This window comes from Zootoca vivipara, chromosome 7 (assembly GCF_965207765.1).
Source record: "Zootoca vivipara chromosome 7, rZooViv2.hap1.1, whole genome shotgun sequence".
In the NCBI taxonomy this organism is placed as follows: domain Eukaryota; kingdom Metazoa; phylum Chordata; class Lepidosauria; order Squamata; family Lacertidae; genus Zootoca; species Zootoca vivipara.
In genome coordinates this window covers 35,364,361-35,385,192 of record NC_142590.1, presented here as the reverse complement: position 1 = coordinate 35,385,192, position 20,832 = coordinate 35,364,361, and the positions used below count along the sequence as shown (strand labels likewise).

The 20,832-nt window shown below is 40.6% G+C and overlaps 2 protein-coding genes across 8 annotated transcripts in view; one reads left to right on the top strand and one right to left on the bottom strand.

Moving 5' to 3' along the window:
- Nucleotides 1-184: 184 nt before the first annotated feature.
- Nucleotides 185-13,973, top strand: USP1 (ubiquitin specific peptidase 1). Of its 4 annotated transcripts, none has more exons than XM_035123065.3 (9): nucleotides 185-866; nucleotides 1,805-2,035; nucleotides 3,569-3,698; nucleotides 5,563-5,658; nucleotides 6,575-6,732; nucleotides 7,274-7,971; nucleotides 9,416-9,586; nucleotides 11,245-11,446; nucleotides 12,913-13,973. In XM_035123065.3, the coding sequence occupies exons 2-9, from the start codon at nucleotides 1,866-1,868 to the stop codon at nucleotides 13,631-13,633; spliced, it is 2,346 nt and encodes a 781-aa protein (XP_034978956.3). In that variant the 5' UTR covers nucleotides 185-866; nucleotides 1,805-1,865; the 3' UTR covers nucleotides 13,634-13,973. The 4 variants fall into 4 exon arrangements, with proteins under 4 accessions (XP_034978956.3, XP_034978957.3, XP_088530084.1 ...); XM_035123066.3 differs by having other exon boundaries at nucleotides 474-725; XM_088673958.1 differs by having other exon boundaries at nucleotides 482-1,096.
- Nucleotides 13,974-15,227: 1,254 nt separating this feature from the next.
- The window catches only part of DOCK7 (dedicator of cytokinesis 7), a 114,380-nt gene continuing 108,775 nt past the window's right edge, over nucleotides 15,228-20,832 (bottom strand). For all 4 annotated transcript variants that reach the window (XM_035123060.3, XM_035123061.3, XM_035123063.3 and 1 more), the window contains 5 exons: nucleotides 20,550-20,786; nucleotides 19,241-19,384; nucleotides 18,266-18,372; nucleotides 17,126-17,293; nucleotides 15,228-15,721 (listed from right to left, as the gene is read on the bottom strand). In XM_035123060.3, the coding sequence (XP_034978951.3) occupies nucleotides 15,679-15,721; nucleotides 17,126-17,293; nucleotides 18,266-18,372; nucleotides 19,241-19,384; nucleotides 20,550-20,786 (699 nt within the window). In that variant the 3' untranslated portion in view covers nucleotides 15,228-15,678. The remainder of the gene's footprint in view (nucleotides 15,722-17,125; nucleotides 17,294-18,265; nucleotides 18,373-19,240; nucleotides 19,385-20,549; nucleotides 20,787-20,832) is intronic.

Genomic DNA, 20,832 nt, shown 5'->3' with positions numbered 1-20,832 from the left:
CATGGTGCAGCAAATTACTGTAGTCACCAATTGCATTGCAGATGCTCTTGTGTCAACTTGATGCAGATACTTCTCGCCTTCACTTCCGAGAAGCCCAAAACTAGCATTAAAAGTCAAAACGGAAATAGCCAGCGCGTGTGAGTCTACACTTTTTAAAATAGATCTACGACTCCGCCTGGTTTCCTCTTTCGCGCCTTTTTTCTCCCCTACGTTCCTTCAGGCCTCTGCGTCCCAGCAACCGTTACACTGTCACTTTTAAAACAGCACTCTGCTTTTCTTCTGGCCTTGCGGGTAAAGTGATTGGCTAGTCAAAGCAGGCCGCGATTGGTGAAGCGACGGGGCAGGGTGGGGCCGATTCGTATTTCCTTTTCTTCAATCCGTCTCCTGTTGGCGGCGGGCTTTAAGCTTTCCAGCCAGGCCTCTACCGTTGCACGCGCGCGTTTCCGCAAGGACCCTTCCGAGCTGTCCTAGCCATCCGCCTGAGTCTAAAAGAACGAGGGAGGCAGGGAGGCAGTGTTTTTGTTTGCACCAGAAGCGGGGGCGAGCCCCAAACCAGCTAGGGAGGCAGTTTGCCGAACTTTTCACCACCTCAACGGACAGTGACCGCGGCTATTATCAAACCGGCATCCGTTCAGGGCTACCCCCGAGTCGCCCGGCGCGAGAAACGCGGTGGGGGAACGAGGGGTCCTGGCTGTCTGCAAAACGCGCCAACTTTCCCGTCGTGGGTGGGTGTGTGACTGAGATTGGAGGGACCCCAGATCCCCTCTGTCTATAGAGCAGCTGGGGAAGGGGCTATTCCGGGGCAGCGCCCTCCCGCGCCTCGCCCACGGGGACCTGGCCAGGAGGAGAAGATGTAGCAGCGGCGGGTGAGGAGATGCGGCGGCCGCGCCACCATTAGCGAGCCTGAGAGCCGGCAGGAGCGGGCGGGGGCGCGCGTTTCTTTCCATGCGACGGGTGGGCACCTCTGCCTGCTTTTACCTCGTTCCCCGGGTGGGTTTTCCGAGGGCCGCCGCTGGTTCTCTGGCGCTTCGAGCCGCAGCCCTGCCTGCCTGCGGGGAGCTTCAGGGAATATTTCGCTCTCCTTTTCACCAATGAGGTGAAAACTCAGCTGCGGCTTCTTTTGATTCGGTCTGTCTGCCACGGGCGGAACCAGGCTTCATGTTGAAAGTGGGGGGGGGGGTGGAACCTCAATTAAGTATTTTTATTGATGAGGTGGGGACAGCTGCCCTTCCCCTTGGCTTCGCCCATGGTGTCTGTGCAGGGGGAGCGTGCCTGCCTGCTTCCCTCCTATGAAAGGTTTTCTCGACTTTCGGTTTTCATCCTTGTCGCAGCAAGTGCCGAGCTTGGGCCGAGTAATGGGCCGAGAGTATTTTTCCGGGGGGGGGCTCGTTTCTCGAGCTGCCCTCAAATCTTAGGGCGGGGCGGCGGGGGAGATGCCGCGGGGTTGTGTACCGGAAAAGTAACGACATCCCGACGTTCTTAAGTACCTGGGGCGATTTGGGGCTTAACTCTCCAGTAAATAGTATTTCCGCCCTGGCCGATAGCGTCAGATTCCTGCACTGTTTTGCTTCTCCTTAACAACCCCCAAAAAAAGTTCAGAAGCCGCCGGCTTTTAATGTCTAGGTCAAAGGGAACTTTTTATTAAGCGGTCACAGAAGTCTGAGTTACATCGCGCGCTAATAAAAGCGCAGTTTACCGACCCACTTCGGCGTGTGCTCCGGTTGCTCTTGTGAAGCTGTGTCGTCACAATACATGCTACCGCTTACAAAACATACAAACGTGGTGTTTTATATGCTTTTGACAGGCATGACTACAGGTTGCAGTTTTGTCGCGTTCGTCCCTCGGCGTTCTGGTGAGGGGGGAAAATGCCAGGCGTGCTGCCCAGTGACAGTAGCGGGCTTTCAAGAGGCACCCCCACGAAAAAAAGCAGACTTTCACTGAAGTTCTTTCAGAAAAGGGAAACAAAAAGAGCTCTGGATTTTGCAGAATCTGCAGAAAATGAGCAAAAGACTTCAGAATATGAATGTTCTGAAATGTATGTAAGCAGTTTATTTTTCAGTAACTCAACACACCGTGCAGAGAACTTTTAAAGGCATTTTGGTGGATCTTCATTTCTATATTTGTGTTACAGTGTATGCTTAAAGTTCTGTATCTTACTGTATCAGTTATGCAAAATCTTACTGGCTGTGCTTAATTACTGTAACTACACATATTTGCATTGGCTTATGTATACCCCAGCCTTCAGTTGGCTTTCAATGTTTTATAACAGAAGACTGTAATGGTAGGGTGTTAACATAATGGATTATGACTGAAATCAGTTTGATTACTGGTATTCTATCTTGGTGACAATTTGTTTTGTATATAGGTGGCATTACATACATTCTATGCTAATTGAGGGTAGAACAGGCACAGTACAACCCAAATTTAAGTGTTCAAAACTCCATTGAGCCCAGTGGAAGATATCTAGGAATGTACTAGACCTTGAACTTTATTCTGTCAAAGGACTTAGCAGAGTTGGATAGAGAGTACCCTACATACCCTGCTTTGGGTGGAATAACAAAATGTGAACTGTTTGTTTAAAACATTAAATTTGGTAGAAAAGTTTTAAAGGATACAGTCCTAAGAATATGTAATGGGAAGTAAGAACCACTATATTCTTTTTGATTAACTTCTACACACAAGATTGTGCTGCACACCTTCATTCTTGATTGCAGGTTTCTTACACTTCACCAGTTTGTTTCCATATGAGAATTTTTATTTTATTTTTAAATAGATTAAGGTGTCAAAATGGAAAACTAATTCAATAGACTGCACTGGGAATAAACTTTAAATCCTGGTCTAATTATGGCCATACAGTATATTGTTGGCCTAATACTCCTGTGAAAACGGAAGCTTGTGTGGGATAAAAATACTATAGCAATTGAAGAATTCCTGGCTAGAAAGAAATCTGTTCTGTTGCTAAGGAAAACACAAGAATTATCAATACCATTTTTGTACTTATTATTGTACTTTAATTACCTTATTGTACAGTTGGAGACGGCTAATTCATTATTTTTGGAGTGTGGTTTTTATGTGGTACCTCAGTAGTGGTACTACATAGAGCTCACCCTGTCGCAGAGATTCAAACAGCCAACCTACTGATCAGCAAGCCCAAGAGGCTCAGTGGTTTAGACCACAACACCAGCCACATCCCTTGCTCTGTCCCAGCTCCTGCCAACCTAGCACTTTGAAAGCACACCAGTGTGAGTAGATAAATAGGTACTGCTGCAGCGGGAAGGTAAACAGCGTTTCTGTGCGCTCTGGTTTCCGTCACGGTGTTCTGTTTTAGTCAAGCCACATGACTCAGAAAGCTGTCTGTGGACAAATGCCGGCTCCCTCAGCCTGAAAGCAAGATGAGCCCTGCAACCCCATAGTTGCCTTTAACTGAACTTAACTGTCCAGGGGTCCTTTACCTTTTATCTTACTACATAGAGCAGGGATTAAGAAACAGTATTTTAGTAAATACTAAATTTAGAAGACATCTTGCACATGTGTATTTTGGAAAAAAATATCTTTTTTTGTATAACAGTGACCAGGTAGTTCCTGCAACACAGCCACTTTCACCGTCGCCTATCTGCTGTGAGAAGAGAGACAACATGCTACCTTTCGTGGGCTTGAACAATCTCGGTAACACGTGTTATCTTAACAGTATACTTCAGGTAAATTCATAACAGGTTAAAAATAATAGTGTTGTCTAAGGTAATTTTGTGTGAATTAAAAGCTTACTTGGTAGGTATTTACGTGTGCTGCATGAAGGAAGCAACAGAGGAAAGAGGCTGTAGAGAGCAAATTTTTTACCTTTTCTCTCATTAGAGACCCACTGCACAATTAAAATTTATTTCATTCCATATACTATCTTTCATCATGGAACCCATGGTAGCATACTAGTGGTTCCTAGGCGGTCTCCCATGCAGGCACTGAGCAGGTTTCACCACATGCTCATAAGTTGGGCAATTTGCTTTTTGTTAAAATCGTCCTTTTCCATCTTATGTCCTGATGTAAAGTATTGTGTAACAAATACATTGCACAAACCTTGAAGGTATGTGACAGGCTCTAAGACAGGCATCCCCAAACTGCGGCCCGCCAGATGTTTTGGCCTACAATTCCCATGATCCCTAGCTAACAGGATCAGTGGTTGGGGAACATGGGAATTGTTGGAGGGCCGAAGTTTGGGGATGCCTGCTCTAGGGTATTGATTTCTTAGTATGGTTTGCAAAATATTAAAATGAGGTGTATGTGAAGAGGCTGTACTATGAGTATAATCCATCAAAAGTCAAGTCATTGTCTTTTAACTTAACATTTTCAGTGGAAGTGCTTTAAAAATACCTGCTTTACCTAGCTCAAAGGGAAAACAAGGAAAACTAAAGATGAAAACAGTAAAACCATAGTACTGATAAAACCTGCAGCAGCTTGACCCACTATGCCTCCTTTGTCCAAATGTCTGCTAGAGCAAAACAGTTTCACCTGCCTATTGATAACCAGGCCTTGTCAGGAGATTGGAGTTCCAAAATGGAAGCAAAATGATTGAGAACACTTGGATACCCAAGCTATGTAGCATAGCTTTATTTCTGTTTGAGGTTTTTCTTTGTAACTGATGTAACCTTTTTTAAAAAAAATAATATGAGAACTTTGAAGCCAGGATAATGCATTTAGAAATAATACTCAAACAACATACATGAAACAGTGGGGCAGGGGGAAAGTTCTTAAGAACCAATGCAAAACACTTTAAAAATAACAGGATAATCAGATTTCAGAATAATCAAATATAGTTATGACCACCTGTCTTTTACTATTAACACCTTATATACTCAGCAATTTATTAAGGCCTGACTCTCGTTCATCATAGAGACATATGTTTAAGATTTATCATGACAGTTTGGTCCTTTCTTATTTTGCAACATATATATATATATATATAGACTTACTCACTTCTGTTTATCTACAATTACATCTGTTGATGTCAACTTCTAAAATTAAATTTGTATCCCATCCCTCCAAGAAACTCAAAGTGGCACATGCATTGGGTCATCCTACATTAATTATCTTGCTTTTTCTGCAAGATTAGGTAAAACTGCACAATCAAATCATGGCTTAATAAGCTAGTTTATTAATGAGTGGCATAACCCCTTCCATGCCCTTTTGCTCTACCCACTGAGCAAATGGCTAAGCAGTTCAATATTCTGTTTATAAAAATAGATTTCTGTTATACATGAACCTGGAAACCTATGGTTAATGACTTGTGATGATATTAAGCTATGGTTTAAAGTTAGCTTATTATCTTGGCTCGATTGCAAAGGTGTTATATACACCCATCATCCAGGATATGATTTGTGTGAATCAGGCCATCTAGTGGTTGGTCCAAGGTTAACCAGTGTCCTTCATGACTTAGCAGGGATTTGAAAGCAGGCCTCCCTGATCTAAGTGAAAAACTCATTCCGCTACATCACACAAATATATAGCTAAATATGTGTTTCACAAATTCTGTGTTCCTTCATTGTACTGCATATCTTGTTCCTATTTTAGGTGCTTTATTTTTGCCCTGGCTTTAAGACTGGAGTGAAACAACTATTTAATATAATTACAAACAAGAAGGAAAGCTTAAAAGGTGACACTGATAAGGTGAGAACATATTGTCTATTATTGGGCATATTGTACATAACAAAAGTTAGTATATTGTGGGTTCAATATAAACAAATCACTTTGTTCCTTTTTTTTTGTTGGAAGCTGCCCAGAGTGGCTGGGGAAACCCAGCCAGATGGGCGGGATACAAATAATAAATTAAGTTATCCTGTAGCAGGGTAATTTAGACTCGGCATGTCTTTAGAGGTGCTTGCCCCATTAGCACAAAGCAGTTTGCCTTGAAACCACTTGCTATAAGGCTGGAAGGTAGGTGGGAATTCAGTATTAAGTGGTTTGGATGCAAACCACTTTTATGTAATGGAACAAGTCCCTCTGAAAAAGTACTAAACCTCCATCAGCTTATTGATGCTAACGGAGCCCTGCTTGCAAAGGCGTTTTGGGAAACTCACTTTAGGATCCTGATTGTTCCATAGTAGCTGTCTATACCTGGTGTCTTGTGTGATGTTAGATGTGGGGCAGGCGAACATAGTTTACAGGAAATTACATTGTGGGTCAAAGTAGGACACCATGCTGGTTGTTCTTCATCCTTGTTTTAGAACTAGTTAAATGTGTTCCAGAATAGACAGATGATGCCTTATATGGTATATTTTTATATGGTATGGCATTGAATTGGGACTGAAGCACAATGAAGACACGTTTGTTAGGGTAGTTTTATAGTTACTTTCAGACAGTAAAAGAAAATTAAAAAAAAAATTAATTGACTTCAGTCTTTGGCAACCTAATGATAACATTTATACATTTAAAATTTTGTATCACAGAATCATAATAGCTTGAGCTGATGTGCAAAATGAAACACATCAATATTATGAAAAAGGACTATAAAATTATATAACTAGCTAAAAAGAAGACAAAATTAACTTCCAAATGCAAACACTTATTTTCTCTGTCTTTACAGGGAATTAAAGAAGATTCTCTTGCAAGCTATGAATTGGTCTGCAGTTTACACTCCTTGATGGTTTCAATTGAACAGCTTCAGGCCAGCTTTCTCTTAAATTCCGATAAATACACAGATGAACTTGCAACTCAGCCAAGAAGACTACTAAATACGCTTAGGTACAAAAGATGTGTTTCTAACTATTTCTGAAGCAAATTATACGGAATCTTGTAATTTGCTGCAAGAAGACAGCCTTTTAAGTTTATTGAATTATTCCTATTCACAAATATGTTTTCCAGCACCTTCTTACAGTAAATGTGTTCATTTCTAGTCACTTGATAATGTGAGGTAGCTCAGCAACAATGCAGATTAGAGTTTGAACCAGTTCTGTGATCTCTCAAATCAGTCAAATTTAAGAGACTGATAGGCAAAAATAATAAATTGACTGTAATATACTAGTTTTTACAAAAAACATCTCCATTATCTCGGCTATACATAATAGCCTGCAAAACTGAGCAACTTCATGAAGCTGTACATCTACCGCCTCATTTTAATTTTGGATTCCCCCAAACATAGTGTAGTAACTTCAATTGTACTTAAAATGTGTTCCCAAGAAGGGCACCTGCCAAATTTGGTTATGCTCATGAGTCCCTGTCTAAACTGTGTCAATAAGCTATTTTTTGACTGTACATTAGGTAATGTGTTGCATTTTTTTTAAAGGGAACTGAACCCCATGTATGAGGGATACTTACAACATGATGCCCAAGAAGTATTGCAGTGTATATTGGGACACATCCAAGAAACATGTCAGCTGTTGAAGGAACAACTGAAACCCAGATCACTAGAAGAGCCCACAGCTGAACTAAAGAAAACGACTAATCAGGATATTGGCAGTGCTGGTATTGTTGAGGAAGAAGTTAGTTTGATCTCTGACCAAGATATTGAGGACAGTGAAGATAAAACTAACGGAAATGCAAAAAGAAAAAATGATACAGAGGATGGCAATGAAAAGAAAAAATCCAAAGTTTCCAAAGAGAAAAATGGAATAGAAGAGAATCAGAGACGGACCAGGTCAAAGAGAAAAGCCCTGGAGGAAAAACTAGAAAATCAATCTGAAGCAACCATTAAGCATTGCATTGAAAATGAAAATACAAAACCAACCCATAAAAAATCCAGGCTTCGATTAAATTGGTTAAAATCTTCAAGCAAGCAACCTAGCATTCTGTCCAAGTTTTGTAGTTTGGGAAAGCTGACAACAAACTTGGGGTTCAAAGAGCCTGTTAAAGAAATAGAAAACTCTGGATTCACAGACAGTTTCCGCAAGTGTGAAAATGGCAGCCAAGGGATGGAAGACTATTCTGATCTATCATCTCTTGAAAGCACTGTCGAAAAAGAAATTGAAAAACGATGCCAGAGAGGTTAGCCTTATGAGTAACTTATGTGTGTGCCCAGTTTGCTGAGGTCACCTGGCCACATTTTTGTGCTTTCATAGCATTAACTGCATGGTGGGACACAGGGTGGAAAGAGATTGAGATATATGTTTAGTTCCAGCAGTGTAGCTTTCTTTCAGGGCAAAGCAAAGATGGTTGATACTTGCCCCAAGCAAGCAGAACGGTGGCATATTGCAGGGCTGGGTTGACTAGATCCGAGTTGGCAAATATAACAGAAGCCAAAATGTAATACAGTGAAGGTCAGTGTTTTAACATTCCTAATACTTCTGGATTTAACTTAATGAAAATTAAATCAATCATTTTAGTATTTTTTAAAACAAAAACTGAAAATACTGGGATTTCTTTGTAGGGGTAGATTGGTAAAGTGGTTCTTTTTTAGATGTAAGAAGCTGCCTGGAATGGTTAAGCCTATATGCTGCAAGATCTTTTATCTTACCCTATGGAAAACTAGGGTTGCGGGTGGTGCTGTGGTCTAAACCAGAGCCTAGCGCTTGCTGATCAGAAGGGACCTGCTCCTGCCAACCTAGCAGTTCAAAAGCACATCAAAGACCAAGTAGTGCAAGTAGATAAATAGGTACCGCTCCAGCGGGAAGGTAAACGGCGTTTCTGTGCGCTGCTCTAGTTCTCCAGAAGTGGCTTAGTCATGCTGGCCATATGACCCAGAAGCTGTGCGGACAAATGCTGGCTCCCTCGGCCTATAGAGTGAGATGAGCACACAACCCCAGAGTCGTTCGTGACTGGACCCAATTGTCAGGGGTTCCTTTAACTTTACGGAAAACTGTTTCCTACATAATGAATGATTTTTCTTCTCATACTCCTATTTGAGTAAACATGCTTAGGGGTGTGCTGGTTGCATCTGAAAGATAGGGCTGTAATGACATTAGCAGGTTCAATATCAAGAATACAACTCCAGTGTAGTGCCTAATAATTGAAGTTCCTAATAAGAACTACAGTGGAACCTTGGTTAAGAACTTAATTCGTTCCAGAGGTCCGTTCTTAACCTGAATGTTCTTAACCTGAGGTACCACTTTAGCTAATCATGGGGCCTCCCGCTGCTGCTGCTGCCGCCGCATAATTTCTATTCTCATCCTGAAGCAAAGTTCTTAACCCGAGGCACACTTTCTGGGTTAGCGGAGTCTGTAACCCGAGGTACCATTGTACATTCCTCAAATGGAGTGGGATCTAAAGAGATCCAAAGAGCTGTGGATGGAACTTCCTGCCTTGGCATACAGTTTTTGAACTATACTTTGGAGCATTTCCTCTTGCTGTTTCAGCTGCTCAAAGAAGTGGGATTTGGAGGAGTAGTGTTAGCTGCAGTATGAGGAGCTGCAGTAAGATGACATTCAGAGAACTCTGATAATATCTATTCAGGAAAAGAGTTTAACCTTATCTGGTTTGTGCTTTACCTTAGGTTCAGAGTTAGCTGTCTTCGATTTAGTGGAGAGACTCTTCCAGGGTCAGTTGGTGTTACGAACACGATGTTTAGAGTGTGAGAGTTTCACTGAGAGAAGAGAAGACTTTCAAGATATTAGTGTGCCAGTGCAAAAAGATGAGCTCTCAAAAACGGAAGAGAATTCTGAAAGTAAGTATAAACCACAGTAAATTTTAAGTATGCCTGTGATTCGCATGCTTGTGTTTGGTAGGAGTATACATTTCCTTGCCAACTGTAGTTGAATTCTGGGTGTACATTTCTATATATAGTTTTATCATTTCTTTTTAAGTTGTATCCTGACAACTTGTCACCTGATGGGTGCTGACAGACATTACCTTTTAAATTACATATTCAACCATTTTCTTGGAAACAGCTTTTCCCCAGCTTACACTTGATGCCAAGGGTGGGCCGGGTGGGCATGGTTTGGGGAGAACAGTATTGTGAGTGAAGTTAGGATCCCTGCTGGGCTGAATCAGGACCATGGGCTGGAGTTCCCCTTCCATGCTGAAGACTAGTGAAGCTAGTGAACCCTCTGCTTGATGAAGGGAATTCAGAGCTACAGCTTCCCCCAGCAGAGATTGCTGTTCAGCTCCCAAGAGCAAGGGCCCCTTCCCAGTAATTTTGTTCCACTGTGAAACTTAAATGTACAATAACTCTTGTAACTTAAGGTTACTTTAGGAAACAAGTCTTTTCTGTATGACAGCCCTTCAATATCTGAAGAGTGGCTGGTTGGTTTGTTACATTTTTCTTAGAATGTTTTAATCTGCTGATTTGGTTGCATTTCTGTGCTTTTTTTTCATGGCATTAATAAAATGTACGGTAAGCTACATTGGAAGAATACAGCATAAGTTTTATAAATAAATATGTACCTTCCTTAAGTCTTTTCTCTAGGTGAAACATACCTAGTTTCTCCAACTTTTTCTCATAGGCCTTGTTTTCCATATTTCATTATCCTTTACTGAACCAATTCCAATTTGTTTATATCCCTTTGAAAGCACACCACCCAAAACTGGACACAGTACCTCGGATGTACAGAATAAGGTGACACTGTTATTTAGAAACTAAGGTTCTTTGAATTGCATTAGCCCTTTTGCAGTTGCACCACACTGATCAAACCTTCTGAGAGAAGAAATAGGTGTGTGCCAGAGGGGTGGCTGGTGTGAATGTGCTCAGTATGGTATTTCAGGTGATGAATATTGTTATCCTATAAAACAGGCATAGTAGGCAAACTCGGCACTCCAAATGTTTTGGGTCTACAACTCCCATCATCCCTAACTAACAAGATCAGTGGTCAGCGATGATGGGAATTGTAGTCTCAAAACATCTGGAGGGCCAAGTTTGCCTATGCCTGCTATAAAATGTCCCCATTCTGGTTGCTTAGAAATGTGTTATCATTCCAGTCTGTAACATGCTGAAATGAAGCATGGCAATCGATGTAAGACAGATACTTCCTATAATACAGGTCTTTGTATATGGAAGGGTGCATGGCTCTAGGATTCTGCAGGTTTCTAGGATGGTGTTAAACCCCTTCCCCACCTTAAAGAAACTGCCTTCTGTTTGGTTGTGCTGAAGTGGTTCTGGTTTAGTATGGAGATTCGGAATTGGCTTTGGAGAGTCATGAGATCACAGCAGACCATAAGCTTTGGAACCGTGATGTGTAATTCGGTGTGTAATTCTTTAGGATTTTGGCACTTTTAAAAACATTTGCTCACATGTCCTGCACTCATATTATTGTGGTCAACAACCTAATTTGTTTTTAACTGTTTACAGTATTGGGCAAACTAAATATAAGCAACTTTCTTTTGTAGTTTCTCCAGACCCCAAAACAGAAGTGAAGACTCTTAAGTGGGCAATTTCCCAGTTTGCTTCAGTGGAGAGGATTGTGGGAGAAGATAAATATTTCTGTGAAAACTGTCGTCATTACACAGAAGCTGAACGCAGTCTTCTATTTGATAAAATGCCTGAAGTTATAACCATCCACTTGAAGTGCTTCGCAGCTAGAGGATTAGAGTGAGTATAGTAAATAAACCACATTGAACCTGACCACTGGAAGTAAAACTTTACACAAATATAATAAAATGGAACCCACATCAAGTGAATTTAACTTCTGGAAAGAAGAGCATGAACTATATTGTTAGGTATCCCAAAATACACTGTTAAGAATGTGCTTCCCATGGAATTTGCACAGTAGCTCAGTTCCTCTACTCCAGGCATCCCCAAACTGCGGCCCTCCAGATGTTTTGGCCTACAACTCCCATGATCCCTAGCTAACAGGGCCAGTGGTCAGGGATGATTGGAATTGTAGTCCAAAACATCTGGAGGGCTCCAGCAGCGCCGCATGGAGCATCGCCTCCTCAATCCAGCACGGCATTGCTGGGCGCTGACTCTGCAGACCGGCTCCTCGAGCCAGTGCTCCACGCAGCGCTGATCAGCGCCGACCCGGCAGGCTGCCGGATTGAGGAAGCTTCCCAGGGTGGTCGTTGGGGGGGGGGGAGAAGAAAGAGGGAAAGGGTGCCGGCGGGGAGAGAAAACACGCAAGTCCTCTCCCCTTTCTTTCCTGCTTAGCCGGCTTGCGGGCATTTTACAGGAAAAAACGTGTATCTCATGGAAAGTCTTAACAAATATTTTAAAACATGTATCTCTTCCACTGTTGTCCCACATTATATATATTTAGGCCATGTTCATAATGCATAAAATATATTGCCAAATAAACCCTATTCTTAATTTTCCACTATTGTATGGCTTTTCTTGCTATTTAAACACCAATCAGCATATAATTATAGACTTTATCTTTTGTAAGCTTTCAAACATGAGATACCTCAGGCAAAAACCAGTAGACTGTAATAAAAACAAGGCAACCAACAGTTCCTGCTGTTATTTTACTGGAAGTTTAAGTATAAATTAAAGGCATATCTGAAATTGAATTATCTATTTGAAATGTTGCTCACATAAACAAGTGGATTCTCTCAACTGTCCCCAACATGAATTCGATTGTTGCGAAACATTAAATTATTTTACAATTTGTAAGTACAAACACGAGGGGGGAAATTAGCTGGTGTCTTGTTGCAGTGCTTATTCAGAAATACCTATGCAGATTGCTTACCTATTGGGCTGTCTTTTGAAACACCTAATTGTCAGTCAAAAAAATTAATTTACCTTTGTAATAGTTTTTTCTTTTTTTAAAAGTTGCTGTTCAGTCACTTGATTTGTTACAGCAAGAAATTAAGTACAGTATCTTAAGATGTTGGAGATCTCAAAGCTAAGCACTAGAGTACCTCCTTTTAGCTCAACGTTTGCAATTTAAATCTTATTAGTTGGTGATAATGCAAATTTAAGAGAATCCAAGTTTAAGAGTGACTGATATCCTAGAGCAACAGGAAAGCAAATAGCTGAATTTTAACATTTAAAAAAGTTTTATTTTTTAAAGGAGCTCTGCAAAGTGACAACATAATCTATTTATTACATTTCTCCCCAAGGTTTGATTGTTATGGTGGGCTGTCCAAGATAAATACTCCTTTACAAACACCTCTCAAGCTGTCTTTGGATGACTGGAGCATAAACCCAGGCAACGAAATATATGGACTGTTTGCTGTAGTGATGCACAGTGGTATTACAATCAGCAGTGGGCACTACACAGCCTCTGTTAAAATTACAAATTTGGATAGCTTGGAATTGGACAAGGACAATTTAACAAGTGATCCATTTTGTAAAATTCACCCAGAGCCACTGAATGAACAAGAAGCAAGAGCTGTCACTGAGGACTATGACGACGGTGAGGTCTCCTTTAGAGTCAGTGGAAGTGCTCAGCCTAACAAAGGACTGAACAAAAAGAATATAGAAGCTGTGGGGCTTCTTGGAGGACAAAAAAGCAAGCTGAACTGTGATTTGCCAAGCAACAAAGCAACCCATTCTGAGATGATGGCTAACATAGTCACTGAAACTAAAAATGCAGAGCATAGCCATGCTAAAGGAGTTGTGGAGTTTGAACGCTGTGAGCAAACTGATCCTGCTATTGGACTAGAAAATAAAGCAATGCATATAATGCAGAGCTTAAAAGAGTATGAGGGGAAATGGCTACTTTTTGATGATTCCGAAGTGAAAGTTACAGAGGAAAAAGACTTTCTCAACCTTCTGTCCCCCATTTCCTCATCTACATCTACTCCTTACTTGCTGTTTTATAAGAAAATTGTAGAGTGAGGTTGTATTTTAACTATGTAAATATGTTTAGCATCTGGTCAGCACTGAAAAGCACCTATGAAGCTACAGAATGGTTCACCAGACTAAGATTCTGTAAAAAGTGAGATTTTTTTTAAAATGGGTAATTATCTTTATAGATTTATATAGAGATCATAGCAATACAAACCTGTATATATAGTCTGTTTAATAAAATGATTTAAGAGTGCAGTAGCATTTAAAGGTGGTTCTAATTTCTTCACACTACTCATTTGCTCTCTTTAAAAATAAAAGTTATTTGTACTCACATTCTAGAGTGTATAGTTGATATAAATAAATCCAATTGCTTTTGCAAACAAAAAAATATTTTTTCTTTATTTCTAAAGCCATAGGACCTGAAAAAGTAATTGCTTCTTTTGCCCTTACCCTTCTCCATTGTTCCTCATATAGTCAAAATATGTGGTGGGGATGCTCATCTCAGTTTCAAGGTAGGAATATATACATGACTTGGTGTTTCAGCTTTATTTCTGAGTTCAAGTTAAACCTATTTTAGTATAAATATTTAAACTATTGAAATTTTTCTTTAAAAGGTAAGCATATTAATGATAGAGGTGCCTCATAGCTAGGTACCAATAGAGAGGGTTCCAGTTTCTAAGGACCACTTCACATTTTAGGCATGCAGTACTTTTGAAGGCAACAAATGTGTTTGCATGCATGGGTTGCATAAGGGAGATTTGATTGGTTGGTACTTTCTATTGAATGTACGTACATGTGGTGCTAAAACTAGGTTTGCTTTTGTGTAATCTGTGAACTGACTTTGCAATGTACTCCACTAACCTTAACACTATGCTAACTGTAGTGGCTTTTTACAGATTTCATCCCTTCCAAATATGATGTGTAATTGAACACAAGGTGGACTAAAGGTATTTTTGGCTAAAGGCAGTTACCACATTTTCCAGTATGCCGGTATAGTTTTCAAGAGAATCACAAAATTTTGCACTAGGCATATCTACTGATAAGTTGTTGTTGTTTAGTCGTGTCTGACTCTTCGTGACCCCATGGACCGTGCTTTAGAGTTTTTTCCTCAGTTTTAAGTGGTTTACAAATGTCTGTATATCAACTGAATTGAATTGGGGCTTACTCTCAAATAAGGGGTTAGGATTGCAGCCTTGATGCTGAACTAGCAGTTTGCAAAAAAAAAAAAAAAAGGCACCACTGAAGAGGTAGTAGTGTTATGTAATGAATACATCATGTGAATACCTAGTCTGCTTTACACAAGTCCGTCCTTCCTTCGCTGAAGCCAGCTTAGCCTTGCAGCAGGAATGAGACCCTCTTGTCTGCTTGAAAGCCAAAAGTCCCTGCTTCACTTTCAGTGACCCAAAACAGTACTTGAACCTGGAAATTAGCACTTTAGAAACAGGTTGGCTTTTGTGGACCCCTATATCCCCAAGGTCATCCCAGCAGTTTGAGGCACAGACCCAATGTAGCTGTAGCCATGTGACACAAAAGTTTAAAAATGAAAGCATCCTTTGCATCCTTAAAAAGCATTTTGTACTTACCTTTCTCTAGGATCTTTTTTCACACAAAGATGAATTTTAGAAGCTGGTACACCAAGAAATAAAGTGTAAACATTCAATATTTAATGGTACCATTAAAATAAACACTGCATTAAAAATGGTTTAAATTCATTTGCAAATGCTCCTAATATAAAATAAATATATGAACTAAAACAAAAACAAATTTAACATTAAAGAATGCTATAAATAATGGTTGATGCATTTGGAGTACCTCTGAATATTAAAAAATTTCTTAAAAAACAGTTTTGTTTACAGCCTCACCAGTAGTTTATATACTGTTGCCATGGGGTTAAAAAAGGTTTGAAGTCTATATAATTAGAAGGGAATTTGGCCACTTAACACTTCCATGTAAATTGGTAAAATGTGTGCAGGGTGTCCTGAACAAAGTCCAAAGTTTTATTTCCAAATAAAACTTATAAAAAATTCCTGGTGTTGATGACACTGCACTCGTTTGTTCAGTACCTTAAAATTCTTAAGCATATTTTAAGGTGCTCAGATGTCCATTTTGCGAAGGCTCATTCTGCTGAAGGAATCTCTGGGGAGGAAAAAACAATGAGATAAGCTTCTGCTTCCCAAGCTGAACGCCAGTCTGGTGGTGAGTAATATTCTGCTACACAAAGTGTTTGGATGTGCAGCTATAAAATTAACTAGTCCCAAGCCATGACAAGGACTGATAATGTGAGATGATCAGTGGTTCTTGAATTCATGCAAACCTGCCTCACACGTCAACACAGTTTTCTTGATTCTGCTGGAAGCTGTGATTGTGTGCACTTTCCCTTCAGTTTCCACTATCTGAGACAATGGGCAACATGCAGTTAAAGTTATATACTGATAACTGAAAAGGATTTCAGCACATGCTAAATTTCTCCACCGAAATAAATGGAGACTTGAAAGTGCTTCATTTTAGTGTTATTGTGGGTTAGTGTAGATCAGGCATCCCCAAACTCGGCCCTCCAGCTGTTTTGGGACTACAATTCCCATCATCCCTGACCACTGGTCCTGTTAGCCAGGGATGATGGGAGTTGTAGTCCCAAAACGTCTGGAGGGCTGAGTTTGAGGATGCCTGGTGTGGATGAACCATTGTTCTGACCCAGAAAAGAGTTTTACCAGTCTTAATCAGCACAAAGCTAAATTTTACTCAGAAAACAGAATCTAAAATCTGTACTGTATTGGGGAGCCACATTTTCATTTTATGTTGCTGTTAAGGGGGGGAAAGCAACATTAGCAAGTTGACTGTCAGCATCCAATGCAGCTGATCCTGCATGGTACATATTGTAAATGAGTATTTGATTCTTAAATCAGTTAAGTTTCAGCAAAGTATAAAAGCTGTGTACAAAGTTGAGCAGGTCTGCAACCCCATCCTGGAAATATTTTTCTGGATGCTCTAGTGCCTTGTTGAATATCATCCTGTGAAAGTAGATTAGCAGCTGTCTATCCAAAAGACCCTCTTCTGAATTCTTCATTTCACTGCATTAAGTTTATATCATACTTTCCCCTACCGGATCATGCCTAAAGTGGCTCACAACAGGCACTAGAGATACTATTTTAAAAGACCGTAAGAACAATGTATTACACAACCTAACAATTCTTCCTCAAATCTATTTTGTATGCAAATCTGTTGTCAGCCTCCTTAGATAAGCTTGTGCCTGAAATACTCATGAGTTGGACCAACTAAAGGAAGTATTAAGAATGTCCTTACGGCTAGTGCTTGAAGACTGACCACTCCTATCTCAGGGGTGACTAGAAGCCTAAGGCTCTGGTCTTCTGAAGTGTGAGAAATAGGGCTTGGGGCCACAGATATAGGGGTTTTAGTAAAGTAATTATCAGGATTGTATTACACTACAGATAGGAACTTTCAATTTCCCTTCCCATGTACTTTTCCTATCCAGGAGACCTTTTAAAGAAACATTAACAAGAAATGTTAACATATAAGAATGACCTGTGGCAAGCAGCAGGAAGGACCGTCTTGTATAATTGGGGAATTTTTCTATTGATCAGAGGCTGAAGGGCTTCTTTGAGACGGTGGTAATTTCTTTCAAGCTCCCGCTGATACTCTTTTTGATCTGGACCAATCAGGCTCTTGTTCTTACGCAGTGCATCTTCACACCTAGAGAACAAAAAAATTCAGACAATAGGAAAGTGACCATAGTCTACCCACTTGGAGCCAGCCAGCAGCATTGTATCTGTCTCCTTTGTGTAGACTCCTTGGGCCACAACACTAATTGCACTTATTTGGAAACATCCGAAACTTCCAACGCAGCATGACTGCAATGCCAAAATTGGCTTTTACACAATAAAACACCAGTCTTTCTGTTCCTTGGAGTAGATTTCTCCAAGTCACCCTAGAAATCTGATTTCTCTAAAGTTGTCTAACAGGATTTAAAAAGAAATGAAGCTGCTGCTTCTGTGCCCAAGCAGCTGGCTATACATGATTCTCCGTGTATATAAAAGGTAAATATGGAGCATAATCCAAAGCACTGTGAGGTTTCCTGGGTTTCCTTGTTTAACAGCAGGAAAATGCTCACCATACATGTCCAGGATGCCAATCAGCATTCATGGATCAAGGCCAACGTGCTGGAAGAACATCAGTGCCACTTAATAATGCCAAATCTGTTGTATGCCTTAGTCGTGCTTTTTTGAGGAATGTAGGATAAAGTTTCAAGGAATTTTCTAAATTATGCAGAAATGAATTAAGAAGCAATATACAGTATCTCAGAAGTTGAACGCCTTGTGACTGAAATGTTTTGGCTCCTGAACGCTGCAAACCCGGAAGTGAGTGTTCTGGTTTGCAAACACTCTTTTGGAACCTAAACGTCCAACGTGGCTTCCAATAGGCTGCAGGAGCTTCCTGCAGCCAATCGAAAGCCGCACCTTTGTTTCAGAACATTTTGGAAGTTGAACGGACCTCCGGAACAGATTCTGTTCAACTTCCAATGTGCGACTACATCGGGGCTGCAAGGTGAGAAAGGACTAAAGTAAGTAATCAGACCCACCACAAGACAATTGATCAACATATCTATCATGATCCTTTTTAGGACAATTAAAATGGGGGGGGGAGATGTTCATTGAAACACAATACCTTTTTGTGAAGTCTTTGAAACAAAGCCGTAGTTTATTATGGTGACGGAAGAGCTTAGGATCGTTGGGTATCTCTGATAAGAAAACCTGTGCAACCTCTAGTGGTCCCTTTAAAGAAGAGACAGGTAGTGAGATACTTCTGCAGGGCTGGCTCCTGGAATAATTTCATATAAATAGAAGACCCCATAGAATTTTTTTAGGCTGTCTTCCCACTAGGACCACACTCCACAACCTCCCTTCTCCTATCTTCGTGGACATTTATGCAACTGTCAAGGAGAAGGCAGAGCTGCACAATGATTTCTTTCAAATGTTGCCTATAACAGCTCTAAGGATGCATACAAACAGATCTCAAAATAGGACCCACCGCACACTCATGAAATATGTTGGTTCCCTCCACACAATGCAGTTGACAGTTGTACTTAGCAAAGATTCAAATACTGATTCAGTCTGATACCTACCCCTACTTGTTGGTGGGCCACTGACCTCTAGTTTTTAGGTATCACATACTGTACATGTTTACCTAGGAATAAGTCCCATTAAACTCAACAGGGCTTTTCTTTGGAGCAAACATGTATTATGTACATGTTTCAGTGTACGTTTTTTTAGTGAAACGTTTTTTAGAGATGTTCTGTCCTGAGAAGGGGAGATTATTACATCATATGTTCCATTCAATCAAAAGTGTGCACCTCTTGCCTCTGTTAACTCACAGAACCACTTTGCTTCAGAGAATAAAACTTGGCGAACGTGCTTCTACACACTCAAATTACGTGAATTGGAACACACTATGTTAGCAGTTACTTCAATAATACTGTCCTCTTAGTTCCTCAATACAAAACAAGTTATTTATATACACTATTATTACTGTTTATATGCAATATATATTCAGAACCCATTTTTGACAACATTTTTTTAAATGAGAAAGCCTTAATGGTTGGACTCATAGACACTGGCGGGGCTTCAAGTTCTGCATCCTTACCTGATTTACCGTTGTGCCTACTGAACCCTGAAGCACCATCTGGAGCATTTTGGGATCTGCAGGATCTTGATGTGTTGCAAAAGCCAACTCTTGGGTTTTCTTTTGCATATCCTCAATGGCAACTTCAATTGGTGTCAAAATTATCTAAGGAAACAAACACAGGAAAATTTAAGAAGAACATCAGGGATTTTCCCTTTTCATTGTGATTACGAGAAAATTTAATTTAGACTCCTAAATAAGGAAAGGGAGAATCACAGAATTGTAGAGTTGGAAGGGACCCTGAGGATCATCTAGTCCAACCCCCTGCAATGCAGGAATAGGCAACTGTCCCATACGGGGATCAAACCTGCAACCTTTGTGTTATCAGTACCACACTGTAACAAACTGAGCTATACAGGTGAGTTGATTTTTCTTTTCCCCAGTTGTTAGATGCAAAGTACTACTGAAAAAATTAGAGCAGTTTCCAGTCTGGTGTTATGTAGACAGATGATCACTTCTGCCTACATTTCCCAGTGAGTCCATTCTGGAACTCACTGAGTTCCCAAAAAGCGAGCGATCTGAGCATCGTACATCAGGCTTCTGCAACAGGAAACCCAAACTGAATAATTTGTGAAAAATACGAAATCTCACAAAGCGACCTGACCGCAAAAATAGTACAATTAAGCTGGGAGAAGGTGGCTCTTTCCGTGAACTGACTTGGGTTTCCTGAAGTGCAAGTGCAAAGGGCAAGCATGTGGTGTTGCAACAGATTGTCAAAATAATAATAATAATAATTTATTATTTATACCCCGCCCATCTGGCCGGGTTCCCCCAGCCACTCTGGGCGGCTTCCAACAAAATATTAAAATACAGAAATCCATCAAACATTAAAAGCTTCCCTAAACAGGGCTGCCTTGAGATGCCTTCTAAAGGTCTGGTAATTGTTGTTCTCTTTGACCTCTGGTGGGAGGGCATTCCACAGGGTGGGTGCCACTACCGAAAAGCATAATATGTGATACTTTTGAGAGAGAGTTTGGTCTGTGGAGGGCAGGCACTAAACCAACACATCCATTAGAAAGTGGTGTTGCACATGATAATACCAATAATAATGGTAATAATAGCAATAGTAATCATCAGTGTCAAAACATTACACCTGAAATAAATCTCCTCTCAGGCTTTTGCAGTAAAAGCAGCTTTGTAAATGCATCTAAAACACATGCCAATCAATAATCAGCAAGCTGAAACTTTACTGAACGCATAATCATTCCCCCTCTATTTCTGGCATTTCTCCCTCTTAAATTTACAGTTACCATCGCTGTTCAGGGCTCACCTCCTCCTTGTGAATAACATTAATCCGGGTTTTAATATAAGGGAATGCATGTGATGTCGTGAGGATGGTCTTCCTCTTGAACTGTTCATGCAGCTCACCATGAGCTCTGCCATCCAACGTGAAGGGTGTACAGTACATGAATCGCCGCAAGTTGTAGTTTTTGTCAAAATAGGTTATCCGGTCCTTCATTTCGTATGTGTCAAAGTAAGGCTCCACGTAAGTTATCTGTATATAGGCCTGGGGCAGAAAAACAGACTAGTAGGAAGACACTGCAGAATAGTCA